Source organism: Carettochelys insculpta, chromosome 1 (assembly GCF_033958435.1).
Source record: "Carettochelys insculpta isolate YL-2023 chromosome 1, ASM3395843v1, whole genome shotgun sequence".
Classification (NCBI taxonomy): Eukaryota; Metazoa; Chordata; order Testudines; family Carettochelyidae; genus Carettochelys; species Carettochelys insculpta.
This window is the reverse complement of record NC_134137.1, coordinates 366138035-366165962: the sequence shown is the minus strand read 5'-3', so window position 1 is coordinate 366165962 and position 27928 is coordinate 366138035. Positions and strand designations below refer to the sequence as shown.

The 27928-nt window shown below is 42.5% G+C and overlaps 1 protein-coding gene across 4 annotated transcripts; it reads left to right on the top strand.

Moving 5' to 3' along the window:
• Positions 1 to 579: 579 nt before the first annotated feature.
• Positions 580 to 27006, top strand: PRPF18 (pre-mRNA processing factor 18). 4 transcript variants are annotated; one of them, XM_074984177.1, is made up of 11 exons: positions 580 to 678; positions 2234 to 2311; positions 2431 to 2457; positions 5198 to 5302; positions 8836 to 8949; positions 13070 to 13216; positions 14780 to 14848; positions 16953 to 17093; positions 19051 to 19122; positions 21040 to 21195; positions 26143 to 27006. In XM_074984177.1, exons 1-11 carry the CDS (start codon positions 613 to 615, stop codon positions 26221 to 26223), a joined length of 1056 nt encoding a protein of 351 aa, XP_074840278.1. In that variant the 5' UTR covers positions 580 to 612; the 3' UTR covers positions 26224 to 27006. The 4 variants fall into 4 exon arrangements, with proteins under 4 accessions (XP_074840278.1, XP_074840279.1, XP_074840281.1 ...); XM_074984180.1 differs by lacking the exon at positions 580 to 678 and adding an exon at positions 720 to 1703 and having other exon boundaries at positions 26143 to 27003; XM_074984178.1 differs by lacking the exon at positions 2431 to 2457 and having other exon boundaries at positions 26143 to 27005.
• Positions 27007 to 27928: the final 922 nt, after the last annotated feature.

Genomic DNA, 27928 nt, shown 5'->3' with positions numbered 1-27928 from the left:
AACATTCCCCCAGCCCACAGCTCCCCGCGCATCCCCCCCACCAGCCCACTCCTAACACCTCCCGTTCCCTTCCGAACCTCCCTGCCCGCTGCACCCCGCCCCCTTCGTGCCTCTGCTGCAGCCGGGAGGAACAAGCCACCACCTGCTCCACCGGAGCCGCCTGCAGGTTTTAACCCTCCCTCCCACTCATGGCCCCAAACTGCCCCCAGCCTTTAACCCCCCCAGTGCCCCCCACCCCCAAGGTTCACTTACCCTTCCAAAGCAGTGCCACCTGCTGCCTGTCACCCCTTCCCTGAGCTTGGAGCATTAGGAACCAATCAGACACTTCTACATGTATTTTAATGGTAATTTAATGCCCCTCTTCCGAGTTTTCGCCCTCCAGCAGAAAGTTGGGAACCAGCTGCGCTCATCTGGCGAGGGATGAGGGTACCGTCAAATGGGCTCGGGCGCGCGCCCTCCCGTGTGGCGGTGGCCGGCAGGGGGCGCTGCAGGAGCTGGCCTCCCTGCTCCTTCCCCCGGCCTCACCTCCGCCAGGCCCTCTGCCCGCCCGGAAGTGACATAGTTGTATTGGTGCGGCACTTCCGCCGGCGGTGGCGGAGCTGGGCGCGGGCCATGGACATTCTCAAGGCGGAGATCAGCCGCAAGCGGCAGCAGCTGGAGGAGAAGCAGCTAGTGGGGGTGTGGTGGGGGCCGGCGGCGGGGCGCTGGGGTGTGCGATGGGCTCTGCGGTGGGTTTAACTCCTTGAGTTGATGCCGGCGGCCGGCCCCTCAGCTCCTCCGTGAGGGAGAGCCCGCCCCTGACAGACACCCGAGGTCCCTTGTTCCCGTCCTCTTGACCCCCTCCCCCCATACCTCTTGGGCGAAGGGAAATCGGCGTCCCCATCCTCCGGCTGTCTGGGATGTTCTCCAGTGACCCGGGCGGCGGGAGCGGGGCGGGGAAGTGGGGTGTCAGCACTTAACAATTGACCCAGAGTGATTTCCCATCCTGAAGTGGGGCTGAGAGTTACGCGGGGGCGGGAGAGGGATTTAACAGCCTTGTAATGTTGGGTGACTTCCCATGAAAGGAGACGGAGGGAATCGTTCCACGTTCGTCTTCCTTTGCCTTCCCAGGCTCTTATATTTGCATTGCAGAGCTAAGCATCGTCGGTGTTTGGGTGACTAAAAACCCAAGAGTTTCGTGGGTTTTCTGGATTAGCTTTATCACAAACCTGGAAAGGAAGTCGAGGGTGTTTGCTGCTCCATTTATTGCAAATGATATCAGGGCAGTTGTTCTGGTGATTGTTGCATGAAATAAAGTTTTTGAGATGTGATCAAGCTCAGGCCAGCAAAATCCTCCTTTAAGTCAGAGTGGGCATTTTAATCAAACTTGGACTATTAGACACATCCATGTGAGATTTAAGTTGCATCACTTCCATGCTGAATTGTGTTTAGCTGTTGCATACAAAACCCCAAGTTTGCAGGCCATCTGATACATTTAGCTAGTTTTATGCTGAAAACTCCTTATATTAAGTATTGAAATGGATGCACCACGATAATGATCAGCAGGATATACTTTGTAGGACTGGCAGCTTTTTTGTAGGCAGGCAGTGAGACTTTGCTGGGTTGTTTGCACTGTATTCTAGAAAGTACTTCTACAATCACACTTGCAAGCTGAGCTGTATTTGGACATGTTTCAATGATTCTGTCAAAAACATCATTTCTCTGTGAGTGTAGTAATCTGTTTTTAGGAAAAAAACGTTAACAGCTCTCTGTTAAAGACAAATGATATCTCTGAACAAGGCACAGATATGTTCATAGTCTCAAATGGTTTCTAAAACTCTTTTTAAAAAGTTAAGCCATCTCAAGTACTGACCCAGCTACCTAGCTGAAACTGATTTAAATGGTTTCTTACATGTTTAATTGTGTAGTGTAGGCAGGGCCTCCTCATACACAATTTCAGATCCTGATAATCTGAAAGCAATAATGCATACAGTAGCTTTTTCAAACCACTAGAAGTTTTGGTGGAGTGATTGTACATTGTACTTACTAGCTAACCAGATTGTGTGATTCTTATTAATGGTAATCTGATAGTGATTGGCATGAAAAGAAAGTAATTTGGGGGGTGCCTTTGAGAAAATTTTCTCCTGGGTAAGAAAAGTAGTTAGACTGAACAAATCAAAGAATCTTTGAGGTGTTACTGAACAAAGGAGTCAAATTATATAAAACTGTAAAATTTTGTTTTCCTTCTTGGTAGGGAAACAGAAAACATTTTAAGCGCAGTGAGTTATCCAAGAAAGAAGAGGAAGCTTACTATGAAAGATGTGGCTACAAGGTACTCTAATTACTCATTCAGTGGGTTGTGTTCACTTTGTCTATATTTAATATCAGTATTCCAAATGTTGTTGATGATAATTGTTGTTCTTTGTTCAATTTGTCAATGTTATACATTAGCCTGTAAATGAGAAGCCACCTGGAGAGGTATGCGTTTCCAAAACCATTTTTGATACAGGAAAAAAAGTGCATGATATAAAGCTATTTAAGTTTGTGTTATGGTTTGGCTTTTTTCCTTGTGAAAAGCATGAAGTGGCTTGGGATCAAAGCTTGCCTTTTTCTTTTTAAATTGTGTTTCAGGCATGAATGCTGAATCTGATATAGGCATCTTCCCTTGTTTATATAAAAATAGCTTAGCCTGTAAACTAATAACAAATATAAGATCTTCCTATTGGAGATCAGCAGAGATAACGTTAATTGGGTATTATGGAAAAACCCAGCCAAGTTGTTTGGTATGGGAATCAGTTATTGTTCTTCTTGGCCCAAAAGATGCAGTGCTTGAAAGAATCCAACACAGCACTTACTTTCTCTCAGGTGATAATACTAGAAAGCAGTCTTAAACTCTGGGTGCATTTTGTAACAAATGAGTGATTTGGAAGGCTTTGTTTGTTTCCTCCTCATCAGCATCAGTTAAGTAGTTTGCTGGAATTGGAATTGACAGTGTGGTGGTTTATTTTGAGTGTGTGTATGAATACCTAGGGAGGGACTCATTCACTGTATTGGATGCTTTGATATACACTTATTTAATGCCTGTTATTCAGAAATAAAAAGCCTTGTTGTTAGTAGTACTTTACCCAGTTGGTCAGTTGATTCAACATTCTTCTCAAATATAATTGTTTTGGTTTTTGTAGACATAAACATATAGTTTCTTTGTAAGAGAGAACCATTTTGAACACTGTATGTTCATCAAAAACTGTTCTGAGAATCTGGTAAGCTCAGTTATTTCAGTTTGGAAGAGACTAATTCTTTATACTAGTTGTTTGAAGAAACTGAAGTAAAAAGTGCACTAGGGCTAGTGATTCCAGCATAATTTCAGTCATTTGCGTTAAGAAGGTCCAGATATGTGAAAGGGAGGATACTTGTAGGTTTTTAGATAACTTGTGTAGCTTTTATTAACTGCTGAAACTGCAGGTGTTGCCAGTGTGCATGTGTGGTATGAATCCAGTTCCGCATGTTTCAGCTGTGTTGTTTTAAATGCAGGATGTGGTTGAATGGTGATACAAACAAAAGTTAAGTTACCCAGAATTGGAGTTGGAATATCTGTTTTGTGACAAGAATTTTCTTGAAAGAAAATATGATCTTCAGGGAGATTTTAAGTGTGCTTTCTAGTTAACTTAGTGCTTTTCTAGAGCCTCCCAGATTTCTGCATTTCAATTTTTAAAATTTATTACTAAGGGGTACAAAATAGAATGATGTTTTTTAAGGGCAAGTGCTTTGCTTAGCTTATGCTGCATTAATAACATGTAAGCATTTGACTCACTTGTAAAGAGAGAGCATTAAAGCAAAAATAATTGCAGCAAAGTTATTGCTTGTAACTTTGAGTGCAGCTGACAGAATGGCTTAAATCTTCCCTCATATGCTGCTGTTTTATAATAAACAAAAAAATAAAAGATTATGGCTTAGGGATTTTAGAAATTCTTCTGACTTGGTGGTGTATTTCTCTTTATGTACTTCAACTAATTTCTTTCTTGTCTTAAGGAGGTTTCTATTCACCCCTTGCAGTAATGAGTTTTCTTTTCTGTAAGTGTACTGCCCCCTGCCTACCTTTTGATCCTAACCACTGGCTTGATCCTCCATTGCTTGCTGACCCAAAATTCCTATTGATATCAGTAGGCATTTTGGGTGAGCCAGTAATGCAAGATTGGTCCCTGTATTAGCTAAGGTAGCACTGAATACAGATTTGTGCCCTGGTTCTGTAGCTGGTCCAAACAGGCAGATTCTTTTGGTCATGTAGAGTCCTAATTTCTCATTGCAAGTTTGGGGTTTTGGCCAGAAACAATATAAAAGCTTCATTTCTAGTCTGCCTAGGACTAGGACACCCATCAAGTCCCTGTTTAAAGAAACTGGAACTGATTTAACTTAGTCAACATGCAGAGATGCCAATGTAATTTAATATACTATAGAATAAAATTGAAAACAAAAACACTCTTTTAAAACCCAATCCAAGATCTAGGAAGTTTCTATACTGCTCACTTGCATCTCCTGAAAATGACCAGCATCAATCAGTCCATCTGATTTCATTTATTTTCAACAACTTCACATGTGTAATTTATAACAGGACTTTTAAAGAATGCTGTGCTCACATAAGTGCAATCTTTCTTTAAATATCTTTGGCCATGAAAGTTTACAGCACTATGAAAACATTAAGTCATACAACTAAGAAATGGTTTGATTTTTGTTCAAAAGGTACCTTTTTGGATTGCGGGTACCTGGTGATACAGTGCTATACCTATAATGAAGGCATGGCCTGTTCGTATGTTCTCACAATAGACTACAGTGATTTGACAAGTTCTTCTGAAAAGTGTTTCCAAAGAACAAGAAGTAATTTTTCTGTTTGTATGCAAAATCTACTGTGTCTTTGCATTGGTTTAAAGAGATATTCTTCCCCTTCCCCTTCCCATTCCTTGGAGGTGCATTTAGGGAAACATGGATTTAATAAGATTAGACATACTTCCATAGATGGGCATACTGACATAGGAGTCTGTCTGTATCATTTTACTAGTACTGTGGGTATGCCTAGAGGCCTGATTGTGATCGGGACCCAGGGTCTTATACAAATGCAAAACAAGCAGCAGCCCCTGTAACAGAGTAAGTCTAACTATGTATGCTTTTAAACGTACAGTTTTACTTCCCTGCATTTGTTATAATGGATAATTTTATTGTGTAGGTACAGCAGAAAGAAGAGGAGGAGAAACCAGTGACTTCATCAAATCCAGTGTTGGAGCTAGAACTGGCAGAAGAGAAGTTACCCATGACTCTTTCTAGACAAGAGGTGAAAGCAAATATTGTTAACTAAATGGTTCTACATTTCTTCAGTTAGGGCTGCATTTCTTATTGATCTGTTTCCCTCTCTTCCAGGTTGTAGCTTTCCTGCTACAGAGTAAGTGTTAGTTAAATAATTGTAATCTCAGTAGTTACTGCTTTGGTTCTATTTAGCTCTCATACAGAGGCCCTCTTTTCTGGTTATGCAAAACACTAGAGAGAGCAGTATCAGTTAAATGCACAGGGAAGTTGTTTGGTAGGGAGCCTTTTTTTCCGTATTGCTACATGAGTTCTTACTTCTACTGTCTTTCTAACTATCTAATATGGGATTATAGGATTGAAGGCTGCAGGTTGACTTTTTTCAAGTTCTGTTTTTCCAGCTTGTGTGTCTGTGACATGTTAGTCCAAATCAAGACACAAACTAGGTTTTAAAAATCTTTATACATCCCACAAAAAGTTACTGGTATGTTTTTTCACTTTTTAAGGGTAAAAGTCTTACAAGAACATTGTTAATAAAACAAAACTCCTCACAAAAACATTAGAGAGCTAGGAAATGCAGAATAAGTTTATATAATACATTTAAATACATGGAAGTGTGGCAATACACCGTTAAGATACCCATAGCATCTTGTCTGTGCCCCCTTTGTCCCCTTATCATTGCCAGACACTGATCTTCTCTTTCTGTAGTGGAGTAATAAAAATGTGCTAATGGGGTGAGGGTTCCATGCAGTATTTCATGTATGCAGTCTAGTATGGAATGTCCCATCACTATGCATCATAGTTCTGTTTATAAGAACTCTAACTTCATCTGAGAGGTGTTTGAGTGTCAACATGCCAGGTCTGTGTCCATTGATGTTTGACCAGCTGGCTGCCACATGAAACCACAGAATCTGATTCTCCAATGTGTACTAAAAGTTCAGTGCCTGTCCAAATACAGGCATCTGTGCAAAGTATCATATTACTTAGTAAACATCTCAAACTCTTCCAGCTGCTGCTTTTCTCTGCAGTCTCTTGTGATTCTGAAGTGGTAGGACTGACAAATGCAACACATCCCGTAAATCAGTGAGAGTGCTGCTGTGCCTGTCTTTAAATGTGAGATAGCAGTGGCACTCTTACTTGTTTGTTTGCACAAATAGAAATCTGGACCAAGTTAGCAAATTTGAAATAAACTTTTTCCAAGGGAGACTGTGTGCTTTAGCAGGTAATGTATAGAACTGGAATTGTAGTCTTGACACTACCCGTCGCTTGGTATGTAATCATAGGTAAGTTAATGTCTCTGCCTCAGTACACTCTTCCTCAAATTGAGGATATGTAAGTACCACACCAGCATATTTAGACTTAAAGCACTTGACAAACATTAATATACTGAGATCCATGGATAAAAGGTTCCATGGAAGCCAATTTTGCAAACATGTCATGACATCTTAGTAGGGTAGCCAACAAATCTGCTCATCCACACTTAGGTTGTTGAAAAAGGTTTTTCTTGCCTCAATCAAGTGGCTAAATAGAATTTTGCAAAGCTTAAAGATACTGGATGGAACTTTTCCAAGTATGAAATTATGTAGATGTACAAGAGCTTTTCTTGATGTTCACTTGAGTGGGACAGCTTCATGTCACCCTCCTATTTGTGAGTCCATTGGTGACTGATCAGCCCAATTCTAGAGCCGCAGACCTTATCCCAGAAGGGGCAGGTGTTGGTAGCTGTTGGACGGTTGTGGGGCATTTTTTTATGCTGTTTCCTTCTCCCCTGCTCCTTGTCTGCACTGTGGCAGGACCTCTCGAATTGTGCCACCCTCTCATGGATTACTGTTCCCCACTGAAGATTGTCTAGGGCAAGGTCCTCCCAAGTGTCAACACTGATGCTTCATTCACTTTTTCATGTGTGCCTTCAGCATGTCCTAAATTGCTTCTGCTGTTCCCCAGTGCTCCTCTGTTGTTCCTCCCGCTTGGAAAACAGAATCTGTTTTTAGCAAGTGTCAGACATCCGAACCATGTGACCATTCCAACAAAGTTGTTGATGAATGATAAGGGGTTCAATGTTGGTCATGTTTGACTCTTCTGGGACTCTAGTGTTTGTGCTTCTATCCACCCAAGAGATATTTAGGATTCTCTTGAGGCAGCATTGATAATATAGTTCAAGTGCCTTCAGATTATACTTCTATGTTGTTCAGGTTTCAAATGCATACAGTAGCATTGAAACAACCACTGTGAGGTATACAAGGAGCTTTGTCTTGGGATAGATGTCCCCATTCTTGAAGACCCTTTGTCTCAGGCAGGCTAAAGCAGAGCTTGCATGGCTCAGAGGATGCTGGATTTCTACATCAATGTCGACTTTAGCGGAAAGATGGCTTCCAAGGTATGGGAAGTGCTTCATGTTTTCCATCAGTTCTCCATTGACTTCAATAGAAGGTACATGAAATTATCCTGTCAGCAAGGGTTGCTGGAGCATCTTGGTCTTTTTGATGTTCAGTGTGTGACCAAGATTCTCCTATGCTTTTGTGAAGACACTTAAGATGGTCTGAAGGGCTGTGGGAGAAAGAGAAGCAACCATGTTGTCATCCGTGTACTGGAGCTTCATGATAGAAGTCATGGAAGTCTTGCTTTTAGCCTTCAGTCTCCTGAGATTAAAAAGCTTCCTGTTCATTCTCTAGATAATCTTCATGGGCCAGAGCTCCACAAACAACTCCACCTCCTGATTCTCAAAATTTGGGATAGGGAGCAGATGCCATGAAATTTCAGAGACACACTGATAGTCTTTTCAAGAAGGCTGACAAGTTGGACTGTGAAAATTATTGTGCCATCTCTCTCCTGGCAACAGCAGTAAAATCTTAGCTTGAATCCTTGCAAACTGACTCCTGCACCTCTCAGAAGAAATTCTCCCAGAATCCCAGTGTGGCTTCCGACCATTCCAAGGAACAGTGGACATGATTTTCACCGCCTGGCAAATGAAAGAAAAATTTTGTGAACAAAACCAAGCCTTATATATGAGTTTCCTTGTCCTGCGCAAAGCATTTGACTCAGCCAATCGTAACACCCTGTGAACCATGCTCTCAAAGATCAGCTGCCCCAAAAAATTCATTAGCCTCTTGAGGTTGCTTCATGACAACATGACTGCCACAGCACTAAGGTCCAAACAGGACTGAAACAAGGCTGGTTCACAAGACCTATGGACAACCAATGAGATCAGGGCCGTTTTGTCCACTTGGGTGCTTTTAAAAATCCCACTCTCCAGTCAAAGATGTATAATTTTGCATGTTAGTTCAAAATAAGTCAGTAGGAAGAACTTCCAGGAGTCTGCTTAAGATTCTAAGCAGAATTTAGGTCAGTAATATTTGAATAGAGGTGACCTTTCACTGAAATATCATGGGAATTTTGTATTTAAACCACAAAGTAGAACATTTTTCTCTACTGTTTAGAATATAGCATTTCCCTTTCCTCTTGGCTAAGGTTGCTATTTTATGCAAAGTAAATAAAGTGATTCAGATATTTATCTCTCTTTCTGTCCAATTTTGCATAAGGGAATGCTTTATTGTCTATTTGCAGGTGATTAGGAGGTTGAGAGAGAGAGGTGAACCAATCAGATTGTTTGGAGAAACAGATTATGATGCATTTCAACGTTTGAGGAAGATAGAAATTCTTGCACCTGAGGTTAACAAGGTAAGACCAAATAAGTGTTGAGCATCAACAGTATGCATATATGTGTAACTAGTTTTCTCTGAGCGTTTACTCTGCCTGTGGATTTTCATAAGGATGAAAAATCAAAAAGCAATGGAAAATTCTCCTTCGTTTCTCACTTATAAAGTCTCAGAGAGGATATACAAATAATGGTTTACCTTCTCTGCTCTTTTGAAATGTGTAAATGGGACATGTTAATTTAAGAGATTTTCAGGGTTTTTGAGTTGGAAAAGAGGTTTCTAGAAGGCAATTATGTCAGTCTGCACTGTTGGTTGTTTTCCAACTCCCTGGGCTACACTTCAGGCAGCATGCAAAGTACGGATAATGCACGTGCAGCTAGCATATTATAAATATCAGTGTCAATGGTGACGCGTCTTAGGTAAGTTCAGCAGAGTAGAGTGCTCTAAAAGGACAGACTTCCAAGTTATGTACCCTGCATGGTCTCTGTGCTTCACCAAGCAGAGCCTTCCACTTTTACCCTGATGTTTTTAGTCAAGCAGTACTCCTTGCTACAGTCTTTCTCTGCTGCAGTGAAAGGCCTTGATTAGTGTGGCAACAGGAAATTCCATGTGTGCCTTATTGCCAGAGCTCTTCCCATTCTCTCTCCCTGCCATGTGACACACCACAGTGACAAATGTGGATGCAGCTTGCTTTTTACTCTGGTGTGTAGCTTTGTGACCTCTGTATGCTGTCGCAAACATAGTCTTAGTCAGATGTTATCGCTCAGGGAGCTTGTCTACTTGGAAGTATGTCAGCGTGCACAACAGAACTTTTAGTGCAAGGTCCACGCAGTCAGTCAGTTTGTGGCAGGCTTGTGTGCTGTAGATTCACAACACATCGTGCAGTATACTAGCCCACGAGTTGGACAAGCCCGGAATTTCTTCCAGTGTTGCAGATACTAGCAGGCTACACAACTAGAAGAGTGAGCTGGATTCTGTTTTTATTCCTCAGCAGCATTGTTTATTGAGGAGCAAGGTAGTCACTGGTTTGAAAACCTTTCAGGCTTGTCTAAGATCTCCTTCAGGTTGCTTAAAAGAGGGCCCCAGCCAGTTCGGAACCTGGTGGTTCTGGGCTGTACCTGGGCCCCTTTTTTTCCCCCTCTAAAGACTTGAAGCAGGATAAGCAAGAAAAAAGTTTCCAAGAAGTCTTGCCAACAAAGTCCTGATCCCCGTGAAGTCAGTAACAGTGCTGCTATTGCCATTAGTGGAAGCAGGATTTAGATGCAAGGCAGTCTAAATAAAGTTAATTGAGGAATTTTTTAACGTGTTAAGCCTATAAACATTTCTCAGGGATGATCTTAGGTGCTGCTTGATCCTGCTGCGAATGCAGTGAACTGGACCTGATGACCTCTTGAGGTCCCCTCCAGTTCTTGTATTCTGCGATTCCGTGTGGTAGTTTAGCTCCACCTCAGTGGGGTTAAGAGCTATTTTGGTTCAAAAATCCGAAACTAACAAAAATGGGTGAGTGACACTCTTCTGGTAGTCAAGAGCAGTTACTGAAAAGGTGGAAATAGGTAAATGTTCAAACTATAGAAGTAAGGGAGCTTGTTTTAGGGTGAAGCATAGCCTATTGCAGGGGGGAGCCACCTTTTTACGTCAGGCTCCACTTTTCATACCTACAATTAGCAGTCCCCCCATCTAATGTAATCCAAACAGGTGGAAATTTTGGTTATGTTCATATAAAAAAATCCTTTCAGCATGTGGCAGAAACTACTTATGTAGAATGTAAAAACTTTATTAATCAGCATATAAATGTGAATACACAGACATAAACAGTAACATATTTCAACCTTTTTAAGGAAATAAATGAGCCTGAGACCCAGCAGTCAATTGTGCTGGCCCGCCCTCACCCTTCCACAAAATTTCACACCCAGTTTGCACACCCCTGGCCTATTGAATAGCAGGTCGTCTTATGTCATTTATAGGCCTGTGGTATTTAGAGGACAGGAGTTCCTTGGCATATGAGTAAGCACAAGTTTCATTTTTTTCTTATTTCTGCTGCTAAAAATGTAGCACCAGACTGTAATCATAATGTATCACCTTACTTCATGTTTTAATCGCACACCTTTTTTGAGTAAGTGAATTTTGACTGTTCACTGAGTGTCTTAATTACTGCTGTGATTTTTAAAAAGCAACAATCTTTGCATATACTAAAGGGGACAGTGCACAGATGTTTGGAATCATTGTAAATAAATGTCATTGTTTGTTAAGGACAGAGCAGATGGCTGGATGAGGCTCCCCTGATGTATTTCTTGTGTTTGTGAGTTTATTGCTCATGAAAGGTACCATACTAAGAGCCCTGAAGGCTGAATCCATCTTCCTTGCTTTTCTGCTGAAAATATCCGTATATGGTTGTTGGTTTTATAACTACTCTGTGATCCTGTGAAGACTTATCTGGAAGAGCTCCTATTGAGGGCATCCAGTGGAACTATTAACATGCTTAAAGTTAAGCACTTTATATTGGTAGGGTAAACAGAATTAGGTTTTAATTGATAACTCTCAGCAGTGCCTTTATTTATAAAACAAAAAAAAGAGGAACTGATACTAAGCCAGCTTTCCCACTCATCTCCCGCAAGCCAGTTCCATGGCTGGTACTGCTGAGATGCCGGTACAAGAAAAAGCACTAACTCTCAGTAAATGGTAATTTGAGCTGATGCACTGAAATTGGTGGAAAAAATCAGTAACAGTTGGCATATCTGTGGTGATCTGGTATTAGCAGCCTGTTGGCCATTAAGAGAATCCTCTTCAGCTCTGCTATCATGACTCTGCTCACTTACCAGTGAGGAGTATGACTTCATCTGCAGCTCGGGGTTCATCATTGTCCTTACAGTCATAGCCAGGGGTCTCTGCCCAGGACAGCCACTGCTTCCCTCACACATAAGAACAGCCATACTGCGTCAGATCAAAAGTCTGTCTAGCTCAGTTTCCAGTCCTCAGACGGTGGTCAATGTGAGTTGCTCCAGAGGGAATGAACAAAAGAGGTAATCATAAGTGATCCATCTCCCTATTGCCCATTCCCCACTTCTGACAAACAGGCTAAGGATGCCATTCCTCCCTATCCTGGCTAATAGGCATTGATGGAATTGACCCTCATGAATTTATGTAGGTTTTTTTGAGCTCTTTTATGTGTCTTGCCCTTCACAGCATTCTCTGGCAAGTATTTCTACAGGCTGACTGTACATTGTGTGAAGAATACTGCCTTTTTGTTTGTTTTTAAATCTGCTACCTGTTAATTTGGCAACCTCTAGTTCTTGTGTTATGGAAGGGAGTAAATAATTCTTCTTTATTCACTCGTTCCACACCAGTTGTGGTTTCTAGACCTCTGTCATACTCCTCCCATTAGTCATTTCTTTTCCAAGCTGAAAAGTCCCAGTCCTATCAATTTCTCCTCATATGACAGCTGATCCGTACCCCAGAAAAAGTTATTGCCCTTTTTCTGAACTTTTCCAGTGCCAGCGTATCTTTTATGAGATGAAGTGGTCATATCTGCACACAGTAATCAAGATGTTGCTGTGCCAGGGATTCATATAGAGTCAATAAGGCATTCTCTGTCTTATTTTCTGCCCCTTTCTTCATGATTCCTAACATGGTTGCTTTTTTGACTGCTGGTGCACATTGAGTGGATGCTTTCAGAGACCTGAATGACTCCAAGCGCTCTCTCGTGAGTGGTAAACAGCTGCTTTAGTCCCCATCATTTCACATGTATTGTTGGGATTGTTTTCCGATAGGTGTTGTTTTTTATTTATTAATATTAAAGTTCATCTGCCATTTTGTTGTCCAGTCCCTTAGTTTTGTGAGATCCTTTTGAAACTCTTTAGTCTGCTTTGAACCCTGATGTTTTGGGTCCCTTGGCCACATAGGAAGTTCCCTGCAGCCCTGCTGTCAGCTTTCTCTAATCTCAATTGCAAACTTCTACCTCTCCTCCCAAACTGTAAAAGTAAAAAAAAAATAAATAGATCAAAATCAGAAACAAAGAAAAATTGAATTCTCACAAGTCTGTATTTGTCTCCATAGGAAATGGCCCTTAATGAATGAATGTGGAAAACTTTCTTTGATTGTCAAAAATCAGATAGTGAATAGCTTATATCTTCTCCCCCTCCTAGGGCTTGAGAAATGACCTGAAGGCTGCTTTGGATAAGATTGACCAGCAGTATCTGAATGAAATTGTAGGTGGTCAGGAACCAGGGGAAGATGACACCCAGAATGACCTGAAAGTCCACGAAGAAAATACTACTATTGAAGAATTGGAGGTATGCAGTGCGGGGATTTTAACTGTGTTTTTCAGTACAGTTTTTCAGTATACCTTATTTCCAGTCTGAATTTGTCTAACTTCAACTTCCAGCCATAGGATCATGTTACACCTTTCTCTGCTAGCTTGAAGAATCTATTATTAAATATCTGTTCCCCAGGTAGATACTTATAGACTCAGTTCATATTAATTTAATTGTGAAAGTCGTATAGTTTCTGGCCTGTATGGTATTTTTTTTTTCTTTCTAGTAGGAATTATAATAATCACTAATTATGATGGAGGTGGTGCTAATGTTATAAACCATTGGTGGGCAGTCATGGCCCATCGGGGTTCTGTGTGCAACCCATGAAACATTGTTTACCATTGCCCAAACTGTTTGTTGTTGCCTAAATACAGGGTTGCCAAATTCCAATGGTTTCTATCTGTGTAGAGTTTTTCCTACCAACATTACTAATGTGACATGCATGTAAAGCAAGGATAAGTAAATTGAGATACCTGCTGCTTGCACAAAACCTTGACTGAGAGCCATGCATCCAGTCAGAGCACAGCTATGGTTCAGTTGGCGTACCGTGTAAATTCTAGGTACTCAAGCGTAGCTAGGAAAGCTACCCTATCCCAGGAGATGGTCTTGATTACAACAATCTTGTAGCCTGCTGAGATAAAGAAGGGCAACTTTTATGCAGCCTACTTACTAGCCTGTGTTGCCAATCGCTGTTACCAACCCTTATTTTCCATTCTTTAACTTTGTCAGATTTGCCCTTTTGGGTCTGTATTATTACCAGCTCAGTCTGGGGTAAGAAGGGAATATTTTTGGAAAGTTGATATTTGTTTGGCCTTTTTAGCATTATCTGAGCACATATTCACAATTTTATGCCTTTAAACTGACTTGAGGTTGAATAATAAAATGCTGTTTAAGAGACAAATGGTAGGCTAGGTTCTAAATTTGGGTTTTAGTTTAAAAACGAAACCACAATTTTTGGAAATTCATGAAAATTAAATTAATGAAATTAAAAATATATATACCCTTGGAAAGGGTTGTCTTAAGAATTTCTGTATCATTGTTAGCAAGCTTGACATTTTGGCATGGTGGCAGTTTCAGAGAGCCTGAAAGACATGTTGACTATTAAACAGTGAAATGAAAAAGTGATCCTTTTAAGAGAAATGTAAAAAGTAAACAGAAGCTAAGTAGCATAAAAAGTGGAGTAATTTCAAGATGATTTTTTGCAAACACTGCTCACCCACAATTCCCACTGAAATCTATTTGAGCTATGTATGCTCAGCACTTTTGCAGATCAGGCCAGTTATTGGTAATCAAGGAATGTTTGTGGTTAAAAATCATTTAGGCTTCTGAACTGTAAAACCAATTTTTCATGTATGTAGTTTCATGGATGTTGATAACATATTCTGGGTTATTGTTACTCTGGTCCCAAAATGTTTAAGATTGCTGCCTGTAAAAGTGCATTGAAAACACTGCTGAATCATCTGACAACTTTTGTTTTTTGACAAATACATGTCACAGATGGAGGAGAAAATGCTTAGACTCCCTCCCCCCACTTTCTTTCAGGCTTTGGGAGAATCCTTAGGACAAGGAGATGATCACAAAGACATGGACATCATAACCAAGTTCTTGAAGGTAAAGAACTTTTTTATGTTGGTGAATTAGTTTTGTTAGAGCAGTAGCAAAGAGTCAGCGATATTGCTGAATATACTTAAAATAGAAATGCCAGTTGTGCTTATTCCTCATGTCAGATTTTATTTCCACACTGAAAGTGAGATTCTAAGGTTTTCAGCAACCAGGAACTTTCATTATTTCAAGCAGGAGCTGGTTGGTGCTTAACACGTCTGAAGAATAGGTCCTTATTTTCCAGTCCTTGTTAATATGGTTCTGGTTATGCCTTGTCCCATAAGAATTAATTCAGTAGCAATTGTTCTTAAATCCAGAAGGATATTAAGCAGGATTATGGTCCCTATGTACTAATATGGTGCATTGAAAATTACCATTTTTTAAAAAAGGAAGACAGTGCATATTGGAGAAAATGAAATTCCATCTGTTTCTGACTGTTTAATAAAGGAATTAAAGAGAATTCCAGTGGCTTTGCTAAGGAAACTTACATTTAGGTAACTAATATAAAGAAACCCACAATGAGTTTGTCATATATCTTGGTCCTCAGGAAACTATTTAGATTATCAAAAGTACTTTGCCTTTTGAACTGTAACTAGTCTTGTGAATTGGTACATGGAGTGTTTTTGGAGGTAAGCAAACTTAAGAATTTTAAGATAAGATCGCCTCAGGACTGTTCTCTCTCTGACAGTTGAGGTATTAAACTGAGGGCAAGTTGGACATGTTGGTTGAGTGTTTTGAGACCCTAAATTCAGTTTGATGGGGTTTCTTCAAAATGTTGGGGGATTCTGTATGCATGTGAAGCCATGGTGATATGAGAAGTGAGAGACAAGGTGGGTGAGGGAATATCTTTTATTGGACTAGCTTCCGTTGGTCAGAGAAAACCTGAGGAAGAGTTCTGTGTGACTCAGAAGCTTGTCTCCCTTACCAACACAAGTTGGTCCAATAACAGATATTCCCTCACTAACCTCAATATTCTAGGCATTAGTGGGCAGAACCCTGTTGAATTCTGGTAACCTGAAAGATGAATATGAGGGACACGGAGGCCCATTGGTCTCTTTTTAAAAGAGCTCCAGCTTCAAGGCTGATAGCACCCATTAAGGCCGTCTGATAAAACAGTATCATTATCTCACCTCCAGTTGAGTTTAACATCTTGCTATCTTGAGTGAATTATTCTCAGATTACTAATAATGAACGGGGGTAAGGAGACAGCACATAATCCCTAGTAGAGGGTGGAGACTGGCAGAAGGAAGTGTGAGGGAAACAAGGGCTCACAGAGCTCCGGCCATGGGGAAGAAAGGGGTGGAAGTGGGCAGAGGGTACACAGAACCCCTAGTGGTGGGGAGAGGGAAGGGTGGCAAACAGCCCCTGGCGGGGAAGAGATTTTTGGGAAGTTGGGTAGATAGAGGAGGATGGAGGGTGGTGCACAGGGAGCTTGGGGTGGGGTGTGTAGACAGATGCAGGGAGCGCTTGATCCACCAATGAACTTGATCTGCACAAACTGTAAAGTATGCTGACCCTAGCCAAGTGTTAAACATTCTGTGGGCCTTGTCTGAAGGGAGTGTTGGACACATCGCCATACCTAATAGCCTGAGCTTGGCAGCACCTCCCGCCTGCATCTCTGCTTTTGCTGATGTCCAGCTCAGCATCTCCCTGGCTTTCTTACCCCACTCCTCTTCGTACTTTTGTCCCCGTCTTCTCTTATGGCACATCCAGTTCTGTGCCGCTTTTCATTCATGTCCCCCTTGAAATCCTATCAAAACAAAAAGCAGTCAAGTAGCACTTTAAAGACTAGCAAAATAGTTTATTAGGTGAGCTTTCGTGGGACAGACCCACTTCTTCAGACCATAGCCAGACCAGAGCATAGTCTGGCTATGGTCTGAAGAAGTGGGTCTGTCCCACAAAAGCTCACCTAATAAACTATTTTGCTAGTCTTTAAAGTGCTACGTGACTGCTTTTTGTTTTGATAGTGTATAGACTAGCATGGCTTCCTCTCTGTTACTATTGAAATCCTATGTTTTTAGTTCTCACGTTAATGCAGCTCAATTGTGCAGACGTTTTACTGATGTAGCCAGCAGGTGGCGCTGTGGTGTAAATGAACTCCTTCCTTTACCAGTTCCTTCTGGGCGTCTGGGCCAAGGAGTTGAATGCCAGAGAGGATTACGTGAAACGTGGCGTGCAGGGAAAGCTGAACAGTGCCACACAAAAGCAGACCGAATCCTACCTGAGACCCCTCTTCAGAAAGCTGCGGAAAAGGGTGAGGGATCTTCAAAATGACAGGGCCTAAAAGGACTTCTTTCTACCTCTGTTTGCAAACAGTGTAGTGCAGTGGTTCTCAAGGTCTGGTCTGAGCACCCTGGCGGCTCAACACCTTCCCTGCAGCAAGGCACCTGCGCTCATGCTGCAGCCCCACTACAAGGTTGAATCATAACCAATGGGATCAGTGGTGGGTGGTGCCGGGAGAGGCAGGGTGTGGTAGCCACATGTGCCCCCGCAGAGTTGCACCAAATAAGACCTCCACCTCAGTCACCCTGGTGAACCTCTCTCCTGCTGAGATCCCATACTCCCACTGTGCTGGTGCACCCTCCCTTTCTCCAGACCTCTCACCCACACCTTCATCCCACCTCTTACCCAGACCCAGCATCCCCAGCCTGCTCCTACAGCTTCCCTCCTGCCCAGACCCTGCAGTCTTCCTCACCTGCATCCTACGCCCCCCCCAGAGCATGCACCCCCTCCCCACACAAAGTGAACCCCTCATATTTGACCTTATTCCAGAGCCCACAAAGTCTACAAGCCCTGAGACCTCTGAAGAGTTAATCCGGCCTGTAGGAAGCCCTAAACCTTGGTCCTCCCTTTACCCTAGGCTGAAGCACAAGGGGAGGGAGGTGTCTGAGTTGTGTGGGGACTGAGGTGTCTCCGTTGGGGGCCACGTCATCTGTGAGGGTTGCAGTTCTTGGAGGTTTTTGGCGTCTCACTTTTGTGTGGCCCTGGCCCAAAAATGTTTCCCATTCCTGCCATAAATAAAAACAATGTTGAAACCTTTTGTTTGGGACATAAAATAATATTTTACTTTATTTGAAATGTAGTTTGATACCCTGAAATGATTTACGAGGATATAAATATTTGTGCCCTTTATTTATAGATTTGTGTTTATGTTTTTGTGCACCATTAACCTAATATGAATAATTGAGGTAATTAGGGGTGAGTGAATGGATTTTGTCATCAAGAGTGGTTGTCTGGTAGTTCGCAGACAGCTTTCTGTTGAGTAGGATTGACTATGGGCCAAAAAATCTGAGACCCATTGGATAATGCTTCTCATCAATAGTGAGATTGTCTCCAACAGCTGGGGAAGTGGAGTCAGAGAGGTGAAGTGACTTGCTTAGGGTCATTCAGTGACACAGTTGAGAACAGAATCCTGGTCTTCTAACTCCCACTCCAGTGCCTTGCCACTGAATCCTAAATAAATAAGTGCCTGTTGTCATCCAGCTGTCATAATATATGCAGTAAAATTCCTTTAATCCGGCCTCTGATGGTCTGGTATCTGGCAAAACCAGTCCCATTTATGGAGATAATCTGGCAAAACTTGATGGTCTGGCATACAGTAGTCTCCTGAGATACGCAAGGGTTGCAGAGGTGGTGAGCTGTGATGGGGGGGGGGGGGGTTTCAACTAGGGTGTGGGTATTATGGTGACGTCTAATAGTCTGGAAAATTTGGGAATCTGGCATCTGTCCAGTCCTGGATGTGCCGGGTTAAAGGAATTTTACTGTATCTCTGAACTGATGGATTGTTTGTGTGATCAAGACCTGGGTTTTATGCACAACTCTGGCACTAGACACTCACCTCTCTGTGCCTCAGTTACTTCATTTATGCCAGCGTTTTTTAAAAGTTTTAGGCTGTGTACCCCTTTCCAAATAATGTAGTCTACACCATATCACTTTCTGAAATAGGGTCACAACACACTTAAAATTAGATTGACAAGTGTTGCTAAATAAAGTGCATTGTCCACTAGCATGAGATTTTTCCTGCGTGCCCCTTGATGAGACATCACCTACACACCCATTTTGAAAGTCACTGATCTGTCCAATGGAAATATTTATCTTCTTTAAAGGGCTTCAGATTTGTGGCTGCAAAGTGCTCTATAAGTGCAAAATACCGTGTCTTTCAAACACAATGTGTTGTTCAAAAGTAACACTAATGTTTTTTCCTCTTTCAGACTCTCCCTGCAGACATTAAAGAATCAATAACAGATATTATTAAATTCATGTTGCAAAGGGAATACGTGAAGGTATGCTTGCTTACAAGTTTGTAAAGTGTTCAAACCATGTCGTAATAATTAGATTATATGCTGTGAAATGATTCACGTTGAGCTTCTCAAAGGCATGTAGTCAGAGAGAACACATGTTTAAACAAAACTGACATAAGCCCCTGCTTGTTAGGCACCAGGTAGAGGGATGTGGAGCATTTATTCATTGTGTAGTTCCTGGAACTGAGTGGCAAACTTCCAGATTCTGATATGGTATTTAATTCTCAGGGGAAAAATCTTGGATACATCTTCTGCTTTATGGTCAAACCCTGTTTGATTTACAATCTGTGAGACTGTGTTGAAGTCAGTGGAAGTTCAAGTCCAGGCAAAATTTTGCTATAAATGATTATATTGCATGGGAATGTCAACATTATCTCTCAATGAATATCATGTTATGTGCTTGAGTAGTGTATGTAAAATATCACACACATAAGACCTTGTCCCACCCTGTATTCTCTATTGGACATGTTCGCATCAGTAGTCCTATGCAAATTTAAAAGAGGTGATGGTGATGTTGAGGGTAAATTATTGAACAGTTTTATGGACAGAATGTGCTTGAAGTAGTAATGAGTTGTTTTCTGTACAAAAACAATGGACGCATTGGATTTTACTTGGCATGTTCTATAGCCACCTCCAGAAAAGAAACTGGAATGCCAGTAGTATTTCTATACTAGCTTGTGTGGGTGGCAGGAGAAATGGAGCCTTGTAATTCCCCTCACTTACTATGATTAGACTTGTGAGGACTTGGGATAATTTGCCTGATAAACAAGGCTGATAATGTCTGTGTTTTCTCTGCAGTTTGCTGGCCCAGGGCAAGTTTAATTCAAATCACTTTAAAGTGTGGCTGAGATGTATTTTTTCAGTTATGCTTTGTGTACGCTGAAAATCCCCTTCCAACTCACTGCCAAGGAAAGCAGTAGTTGTATGGTTTTTCTGCTGGTGGATCAGCTGTGCCTATCTGTTTCACTGGTGCTTTGTTTTATACTAAGTCAGCTGAATTGGGCACTTTGAATACATGCTTGGAACCTTTTTGAGGTTCATAAGCTTGGAACTTTGAGACACATTGTCTCCTTTGTTTTCACACAGTCTCCCATCTCAATTTCTAGCAAGACTTGTGCTTTGTCACTTTTTGCTGTCTTGCTTACTCTTTTGTTTGTACCAAATGGTGTATGTGTACGCCATCCATGCTATGCATATAATGACATCCAGATACGTTAAAAGAACCTTAAGGTAGCAAAATCAAGCACCTGAAAATCAGACATGCCAAAATTAAGGCAAACCATTAATCTTTTCATCATGTATTACTCTGTGGCAAATCAGGAGGCAATCTTTTCTCTTCCTACAGTTCTCTGCCTCATTTGCTACACATCAGCTACCTTCCTCCTATGAACAGAACCTTTCGCTGCACAGTCCTGACTCATGCTCAGAGTGCCATCCATCCTGTGCACTGAGTGAGGCAAGGGTCCTGTGGGAAACAGAGTACATGAGCATGTCAGTCTGGCACTTCTCAATTTTTGATTCCTTGATTTTGCAATTGTAATGTTTTTGGAGCATTTTATATACTGTTTCTTAATTTAAAAAAGACCAAACCTCAAACAAATCTCATCTTGTAGAACCGTACGGACATCCCAGTGTGAGCTGGGTGTAGTTCTTTTGAGTGATATCGAAGACCTCTGTAACTTGACCTAATTGAATAACTAGTTGCAGTAGGCTGCTCTTCTCTGGATCAGTCACTAGAGTGGGGGATAAGACTCAGACTTTGCCAGGTGTTTCACAGCTGGTTGCTGACAACAGAGATGTGTAGATTTATAGGTTCTGCCAGTGCAGTAATGATTCCTTGTGCTCTAATCTGCTTGTCTCTTTCTGCTTTTCTAAATATTTATGAAATTTTTTCCTCAGGCTAATGATGCTTACCTTCAGATGGCCATTGGCAATGCTCCCTGGCCTATTGGCGTCACTATGGTTGGCATCCATGCCCGAACTGGCCGAGAAAAGATTTTTTCTAAACATGTGGCCCATGTTTTGAATGATGAGACACAGAGAAAATATATTCAGGTAAGTGCTTAAGAGGTGTTAGTCTCTGGATTCTGGAGATTTGGCGTTAGTTAGGAAGACCTTTAAGTAGTGCAAATTTTGTAAGTGATATGGCAAAAATGAAAGGTGGCAGGTATGGGCTGTTGCCTTTTGGCTGTGACTGAATGCAGTATCAGTTTAATAAGTAAGGCATTCTGGACTTCTTGGGGCTCTTGTCCTGTGGCTTAGGGTTAGTCAATATGTCTTTTTCCATCACCTATCATGATTTTCCATTATGACTGAAATAACTACAAACAAAGGCCTCAGTCTCTTGGGGACCATCATTTTCTAATCTGTAGTAGTAACATTCACATATCGTGTGGCGTTTATGATACCTGTTGTTGAATTGACTGAACAGTGAAAGACCATGTTTCCAACTTGATTTTATACTTCTGCATCCAGACAAACATTGTAGTTCTCCTAGTGTAACTCTCCTTAAAAGGGATATCATCTCCGTAAAGGGTTCAGGGTTCCAGGTTCAGCTAGAGCCCTCTGAACTTAAATACTGATTCCTTTAAAAATCGGTGTATGAGTTTTCCTGACACCTGTTGAGGTATGCGGGGTAGCCCACCACAGGAAAGCAGGTAGTCTTAGCAAACTACCCCTCTTCTTCTTCCATAGATACAAGTTTGGCAGCTGTGGCAGCACCCCTGAAGTAAAGCCTTCTCACCCTCTCTATGGGACCTGCAGAAATAGGTCCGTGGGGCACTTCCCTTCTAGCCAGTGAGCTCTACCCCAGGGCCTTGTGGTGCAGTCCTTCCTGCTGCAGCACAGTGACTTCGATGGCCTCCAGCCCCTGCTATGAAATATGATGCCCTCTCGGCTGTCATTTTCCTTTTCCCCAGGGTAATCTCTCTTTTTATCTGCTTGGTCATTTGAGGAAATGTCTTCTGTGTGTTTCCTCCATTTCAGACCTTCAGAGAAGCCAGCTGTGGCCCTGTAACTAGGGAATGTCACTTGAAGGGAGAGGAAGTGTCCCTTAGATTGCTTTTGGGGCCCCTGCTAGGAAGGTGTGTTTGAAGCTGTTTGAAGGGAGTTTTCAGAAATACCTCATTAAGCTTCAGCATCTTCATACCATTCTCTCTGAAAATACTAAGGGGTCTTCAGGTGTTCATGTCAGAGGACGGTGTCAGGCCTGTGATTCTAATGGTGGCTCTAATAGAAATTTTCCCTGTGGGGGGGAAGAGAGAGAGGAAATTCCCATTTTTCTAAAGTGGAGAAATAGCTGTGATGGCCTCTCACAGTAACCTTCAAAAGTTAGCATATTTGACTGTCTTGCAGAAATTTCTTTTCCCATTCTCTCTTATGTGGAGTAAATTCACCTGCCCAGGGGATCCTTGTGTACATCTCCCAACTGTGCAGGTTTCTGTACAAATCAGTCCCAGTCTTCCATTGTGGGAAGAATTTTGAGTAGTGTACTGCTCAACCACATAACTAGTTGTACAACCATGTGAGAGTTAGCTTTAAGCATGTGTGTAGTTGGTTTCAGCTACAAACACACAGGATATTCTTTAGTAGGTAATGTTTGAATTTAGATTGTTGTCAAGATGATCAGCAAAGGTATTCCATAATGATTTGTGTGCTAGAAGCCCAGGGTCACAGCATCAAACCAAAGGGTGATCAGTTAGGGCAGGCATGTCAAACTTAAAGCCTACAAACAAAAACTGATAGCTTTCAGGGCCTCCCACAAAAGGCACTTCTATCAGAAAGTCATTATTATTTATTATTATAGATTATGTTTTAGGTATATTTTATAATGTTTTTCAGGTTTAATTTGAATATTATGCAGTCATTTTAATTGAGAGGTTAATAAGATGAATTTTATTGTTTTATAATTTTATTAATGGTTGTTGGCTCATATACAATACTTTTTAATTTAAATATAAATTAAAGGTGCTGGAGAAAAAAGGGAAGGAAGCAGTGGTGGGGAAGCCGTATCAATAAGGGAATGAAACTGTTGGAATATGTTGGTAAACAGAAAATGGAATAGGATCAGTAGCGATATGGGGAAAATACGCTGATGGTCTGGAGACACCGTTGTTCAGATGGAGGGGTTGGAGACAGAGTGGGGAGGATAAGATAGTGTGTTGTAGAATTGGGGGCAATGTAATGGAGTTGGGGTGAAGTGGTCGTGGAAGACAGGATGAAGTGTGGGTGCAGGTTTGAGCTAGAAAGTCAAATGTGAGAAAAGATGATTGTACAGTAAGTGGGTAGTGGGGCTGTGGGAGGATGAGGCTGGGGAAGGAGAAAGTGAGGAGGGCTGGTGGGAAATGGAATGAGTTTATGGTGAGGTGGGTGGTGATGGGGGTACTGGGTGATTAGCCACTGAGCCAACCTGCTATGAACAGGGGTACCAGCCAGTTTGGAGCCCCCATAAAAATAGGTAGCTCTGTGCCCAACCTGCTGTGCCTGTGTGGTACTCCTGCTGGAGAGTGGAGCATGCCCCCATGCCCTGACCCCATCTCCCTGGCAGGACTAAAAAGAGGGGGCACGTGCTCTGGCTCAGGGCCCCACAACCCACTTAATCTACCTCTAATGGGAGGTGGGTGGCAATAAGGGTGGAAGGTGGAGGAAGGGGTAAGAAGGGCTTCCTGCCTTACTGAAGATGCTGTTGCTGAAGCTGTCCCAGAGGCAGCCAGCCATGCTCCAGGCCCAGTGGCGGTGAAGGCTGATTTGAGCAGGGAGAGGTGGGTGAGGGTGCGCAGGTGCTAGAAGTGGACATACAGCACCAGCATCATCAGGTTGTGACACGAGCCCAAGAAGCTTATGGTGACAGTGAGCAGCACCAGGAGCTTGTAGTGCTGGGTCTGAAGAGGGGCAGGTCCCTGCGCTGCTCCTGCTGCCCCAGGCCAGGCAATGGGCTGGGTCTGCTGCCGTTCCCAAAGTACGTGGCTCCTCACACCCAGCAGTGGCTCCCAGCCAGCTCCTCAGCCTGTTGTCACTGCCCACACCGATGGGAGTGAGGAGAGGAGGAGCTGCTCCTGCCCCTGGCTGGTCACTTGTGGCTACCTGGGCAGGCAGGCAAGGGGCATGGCCTCCAGGCTCCCCTGCTGCATGCCCGAGGCAGGCGCGGGGGGCCACACTTAACATACTTTATCAACAAGTAGTTGCGGGCCACAAAAAAAATTAAATTGAGTCAAAATTTGAGGGCTTCTGATTTTTGACTTCAACCAATAAACACTAATAAAACACCTCTGCTTTAAAAAAATAAATTAATGGTGTTGATCCACCCCCCTGGAAAACCACCCAAAATGGTTGCTCATCTCTAAATCCGCGTCTCTGTGGAGCAGAAGTGTGTTCTATCATGGCATGGCTTTTAAAGCACTAACATCTTGCACGTTAACTAGGGTGACCATATTTTGGGACAGGGAGATACGGTTGCCCTAATGTTAACTGGAGTGTGGAGATCTTGCTGGTGCACACTAAAGGTTGCCCAGAGTGCTTTAACACGATGATGTTTGAAACCATACTACATTAAATTGCCTGAGGGGGGTGTTACAAAGAGTTTTCTTATTTCAGTATATACTATTGTAATAAATGTCTATGATGTACGTAACAGTACAGTAAACCCTCAAAAAGGGCCTAAGTTGTATGGACGCGAGTTAAGCGCAACTGAAAATCCCACTCTCCTCTGTGCCCCGGCTCAACCCCCCAGCCCCTCTGGCTCACCACCCACTGTGGGGGCAGCTCCTCCTGGCTGCAGGCTGCACCAAGCCCCAGGGAAGCGGCTGCCATGGGTGCTCCTGGTCCCGGAGCCCTAGGGAAGTAGCTGCGTGAGTGCTCCGGCCCCTGGGAAGCAGCAGCCACGGGTGTTCCTGGTTCAACCCCCCTGCAGCCCTAACCCACCCCAGGCTTAACCCTCCCCAGCTGGCCCCCCCAGCCAGGACTTACCATTCAAAAAGGAGCTCCAGGTGTTCCTGCTGCTTCCTTGGCTGCAAAATGTGCATTCCACCGGGGAAGAAAGCAGCCCCTGACTTAAGCAAAATGTGGGTTACGTGAGGGTGTGTGGGACCACAACCCTCGCATAACTCAAGGGACTACTGTATGTCAAAGCGAGCCCAGAAGCATTGTTGGACATCTACATAAAACTCAAAAATTGCTAAGATTCCTACCCCCCCCCCACACAACAAAATTAGTAAACCCTGAAAACCAGGAGATCTTGTGATAACGGACAATACTTGGTCATTTCCAGAAACATCACTTACCCATAGAAAGGCCAAAGCTTCTGCAGTCACAGGGCTCAACTCTTAAGTCATGCCACCTGTCAATCAGAGGTCACGCTCCAAACTAAAGTAGCAGGGATTGCAGAATTTATGGCAGGCATGTGTCACCTTGCTGTAGCTAAATTGCAGCCATGTCCCAGCCAGAGCTGAGCTCACTTTACCCTTTGCTACATGTGCTTTTGCATGTCATTTTTAGAAAGTTGGAATGATGTTGGGTTTCGGCACTAGTGGTATAGTCAGGATAACAGAGAGACCAATTTCTGTCAGTGAGAGGGAGAGAAGCTTTTGCGCTTACACAGAGGTCTTCAGTCTTTTCAGAGTTTAGTGGAAGAAGAAGAGTATAAACAATGAAAGTAATCATCCTAGTTCACCTGATGGGCTAGTTTCCTCTACTGCAGGAGGTAACCTGTTTCCTAAGGTTTAAAGAGCTGGTAACGCATGTGTTGTCCTATGAGTCTGTTTGAATGATGGACTAAATTAATAAATTGTGCCCTACTATTGCTGTTTGGAGCATTTGGCAAATCCTTTCCCTGCAGTTACCCTGTCCAAAGGACATGTCTCCTGGAAAATGCCTAACTTTCTGAAACAACATGCTGGTGCATGTCTCTTATGTGCAGTAAGCTCAGAATTGCCCAGGAAATAGTTGTTGATTTCACTGATGCTGCTGCTTTATTACAGACCTGTCCTTGTTTTCTTAACTTTCCAGGGGTTGAAGAGACTCATGACCATTTGCCAGAAACACTTCCCAACAGATCCGTCCAAATGTGTGGAGTACAATGCCTTGTGAGTCCCTCATCTGCCCATGGTGCAAATCATTTTCTGCTCTCCAACTTGCCTGAGAGAGAAGAGAACAGCACGGCTTTTGCTGGAAATGGACCAGAAACTGGGAGTGGGCCTGGGGCAATAGCATAAAGCAAAGGCTTTTTCTAGAGCTTGATTTCTACAACCTCATCTATTTACATTTCTTTCAAGCACTGTGTATATTACCCTCAACTGATCCCGAACCCACTTGCTTTTTGGAGGGTATCTTTATTTTTAAATAAGGGCCAAACTCCATTTTTTTCCCCCACAGCTCAGAAACTTAAGTCCCAGTCATCTGTTGCTTTTATTGGACTCTTTCCCATTGGAGTTTGGCGTGGGCAGATGATTGGAAGGAAACAGTTGAAACTGAATTCTAATTATTTCTGTAAATATGAACATTTCAGTGTTTAATCTTTCATGTGGTATTTATCAGAAAAAATATACTTTATATATATTTATCCGCTGAAAAGTATAGCCAATCTGGTGAAAATTTTTGATCTTGAATGGATCTGGAGATTTTAGTTCGTTTCTTTTTTGGTGGTTTATTGTGTGTGTTTGTAGAGGTGCTTTTAACGTGAACCATGTGAGTTTGGAGTTGAGGAATCTTTTGGGCTTTCAAGTTCTGTTTTACACATCTGGGGAAGATTGCAGCCTGCTGGGCATTGCAGTTAAAATTGTAACAGAGAGAAAGCCGTGCTAGTCTATATACTATCCAAACAAAAAAGCAGTACAGTAGCACTTTAACGATTAACAAAGTAGTGTATTAGGTGGTGAGCTTTCGTGGGACAGACCCAGCTCTTCAGACCATAGCCATACCAGAACACTCAATATTTAAGGCACAGAGAAACAAAAATAGCAATCAGGGTTAACAAAGCAAAAAAAATCTAATTCTTGATTCCTTGCCCCCCCGCCCCTCTACTCTCTGATTTGCTCACCTTGATCATTTTTTTTCTGATTTGTCAACCTTGATTACTATTTTTGGTTCTCTGCGCCTTAAATATTGAGTCTGTTCTGGTATGGCTGTGGTCTGAAGCAGTGGGTCTGTCCCACGAAAGCTCATCACCTAATAAGTTATTTTGTTAGTCGTTAAAGTGCTAGTTTACTGCTTTTTTGTTTTGCAGTTAAAATAATTAGTGGTGGAAACGAGACCTCCCATGGCCAGGTACAATATTTCAAAAAAAAAAACAACCCCACCCTTTTGTTATCCTGCAGCCTGACTAGAAAGGAGTAGGAATAATGAGCCCTCATTTTCATGTGCTACAGAAACAGTGGAGTATTGAATGCTTCTTGGAAGTCATAGGGATAGCCTGGCTGCCGAGGGTGTAGGAATTACTATCTCACCAATATGACTTAGTCCTGTCCTGGAGAGACATTTCCAGAGTGGAGTGTGTTGCTCATTTTTCTTGCTTATTCAGATCCTTAACCTCTCTGCAGAGGACGATAATTACTGTCAGTGATGGGAGAGGTTTTTGTGGTGAAGGACAGTTGTCCCAGTAGGAACTGGAGTTAGATCACTCACAACACACGCAGGCCACCAGAAAGCCTTGACACGGTGACAGCTTTCAGTTGCTGCTGATGTGGGCTGGATTTAAACTGGTTTTAGCAATGAGAGTCATTCTGTTCTTACCAGTCCAATCAGCCATCAGATCTTCTGAACAGTGACTTTTTTGTGATATGCACTTGTAAGTGAT

Bases quoted from the DNA above. Each gene is read 5' to 3' on its own strand.
- PRPF18 (XM_074984177.1), top strand. From the start codon at position 613: ATGGACATTCTCAAGGCGGAGATCAGCCGCAAGCGGCAGCAGCTGGAG. The intron at 2,458-5,197 runs GTATGCGTTTCC...TTTATTGTGTAG, and splicing joins ATGAGAAGCCACCTGGAGAG to GTACAGCAGAAAGAAGAGGA. The intron at 21,196-26,142 runs GTAAGTGCTTAA...TTAACTTTCCAG, and splicing joins CACAGAGAAAATATATTCAG to GGGTTGAAGAGACTCATGAC.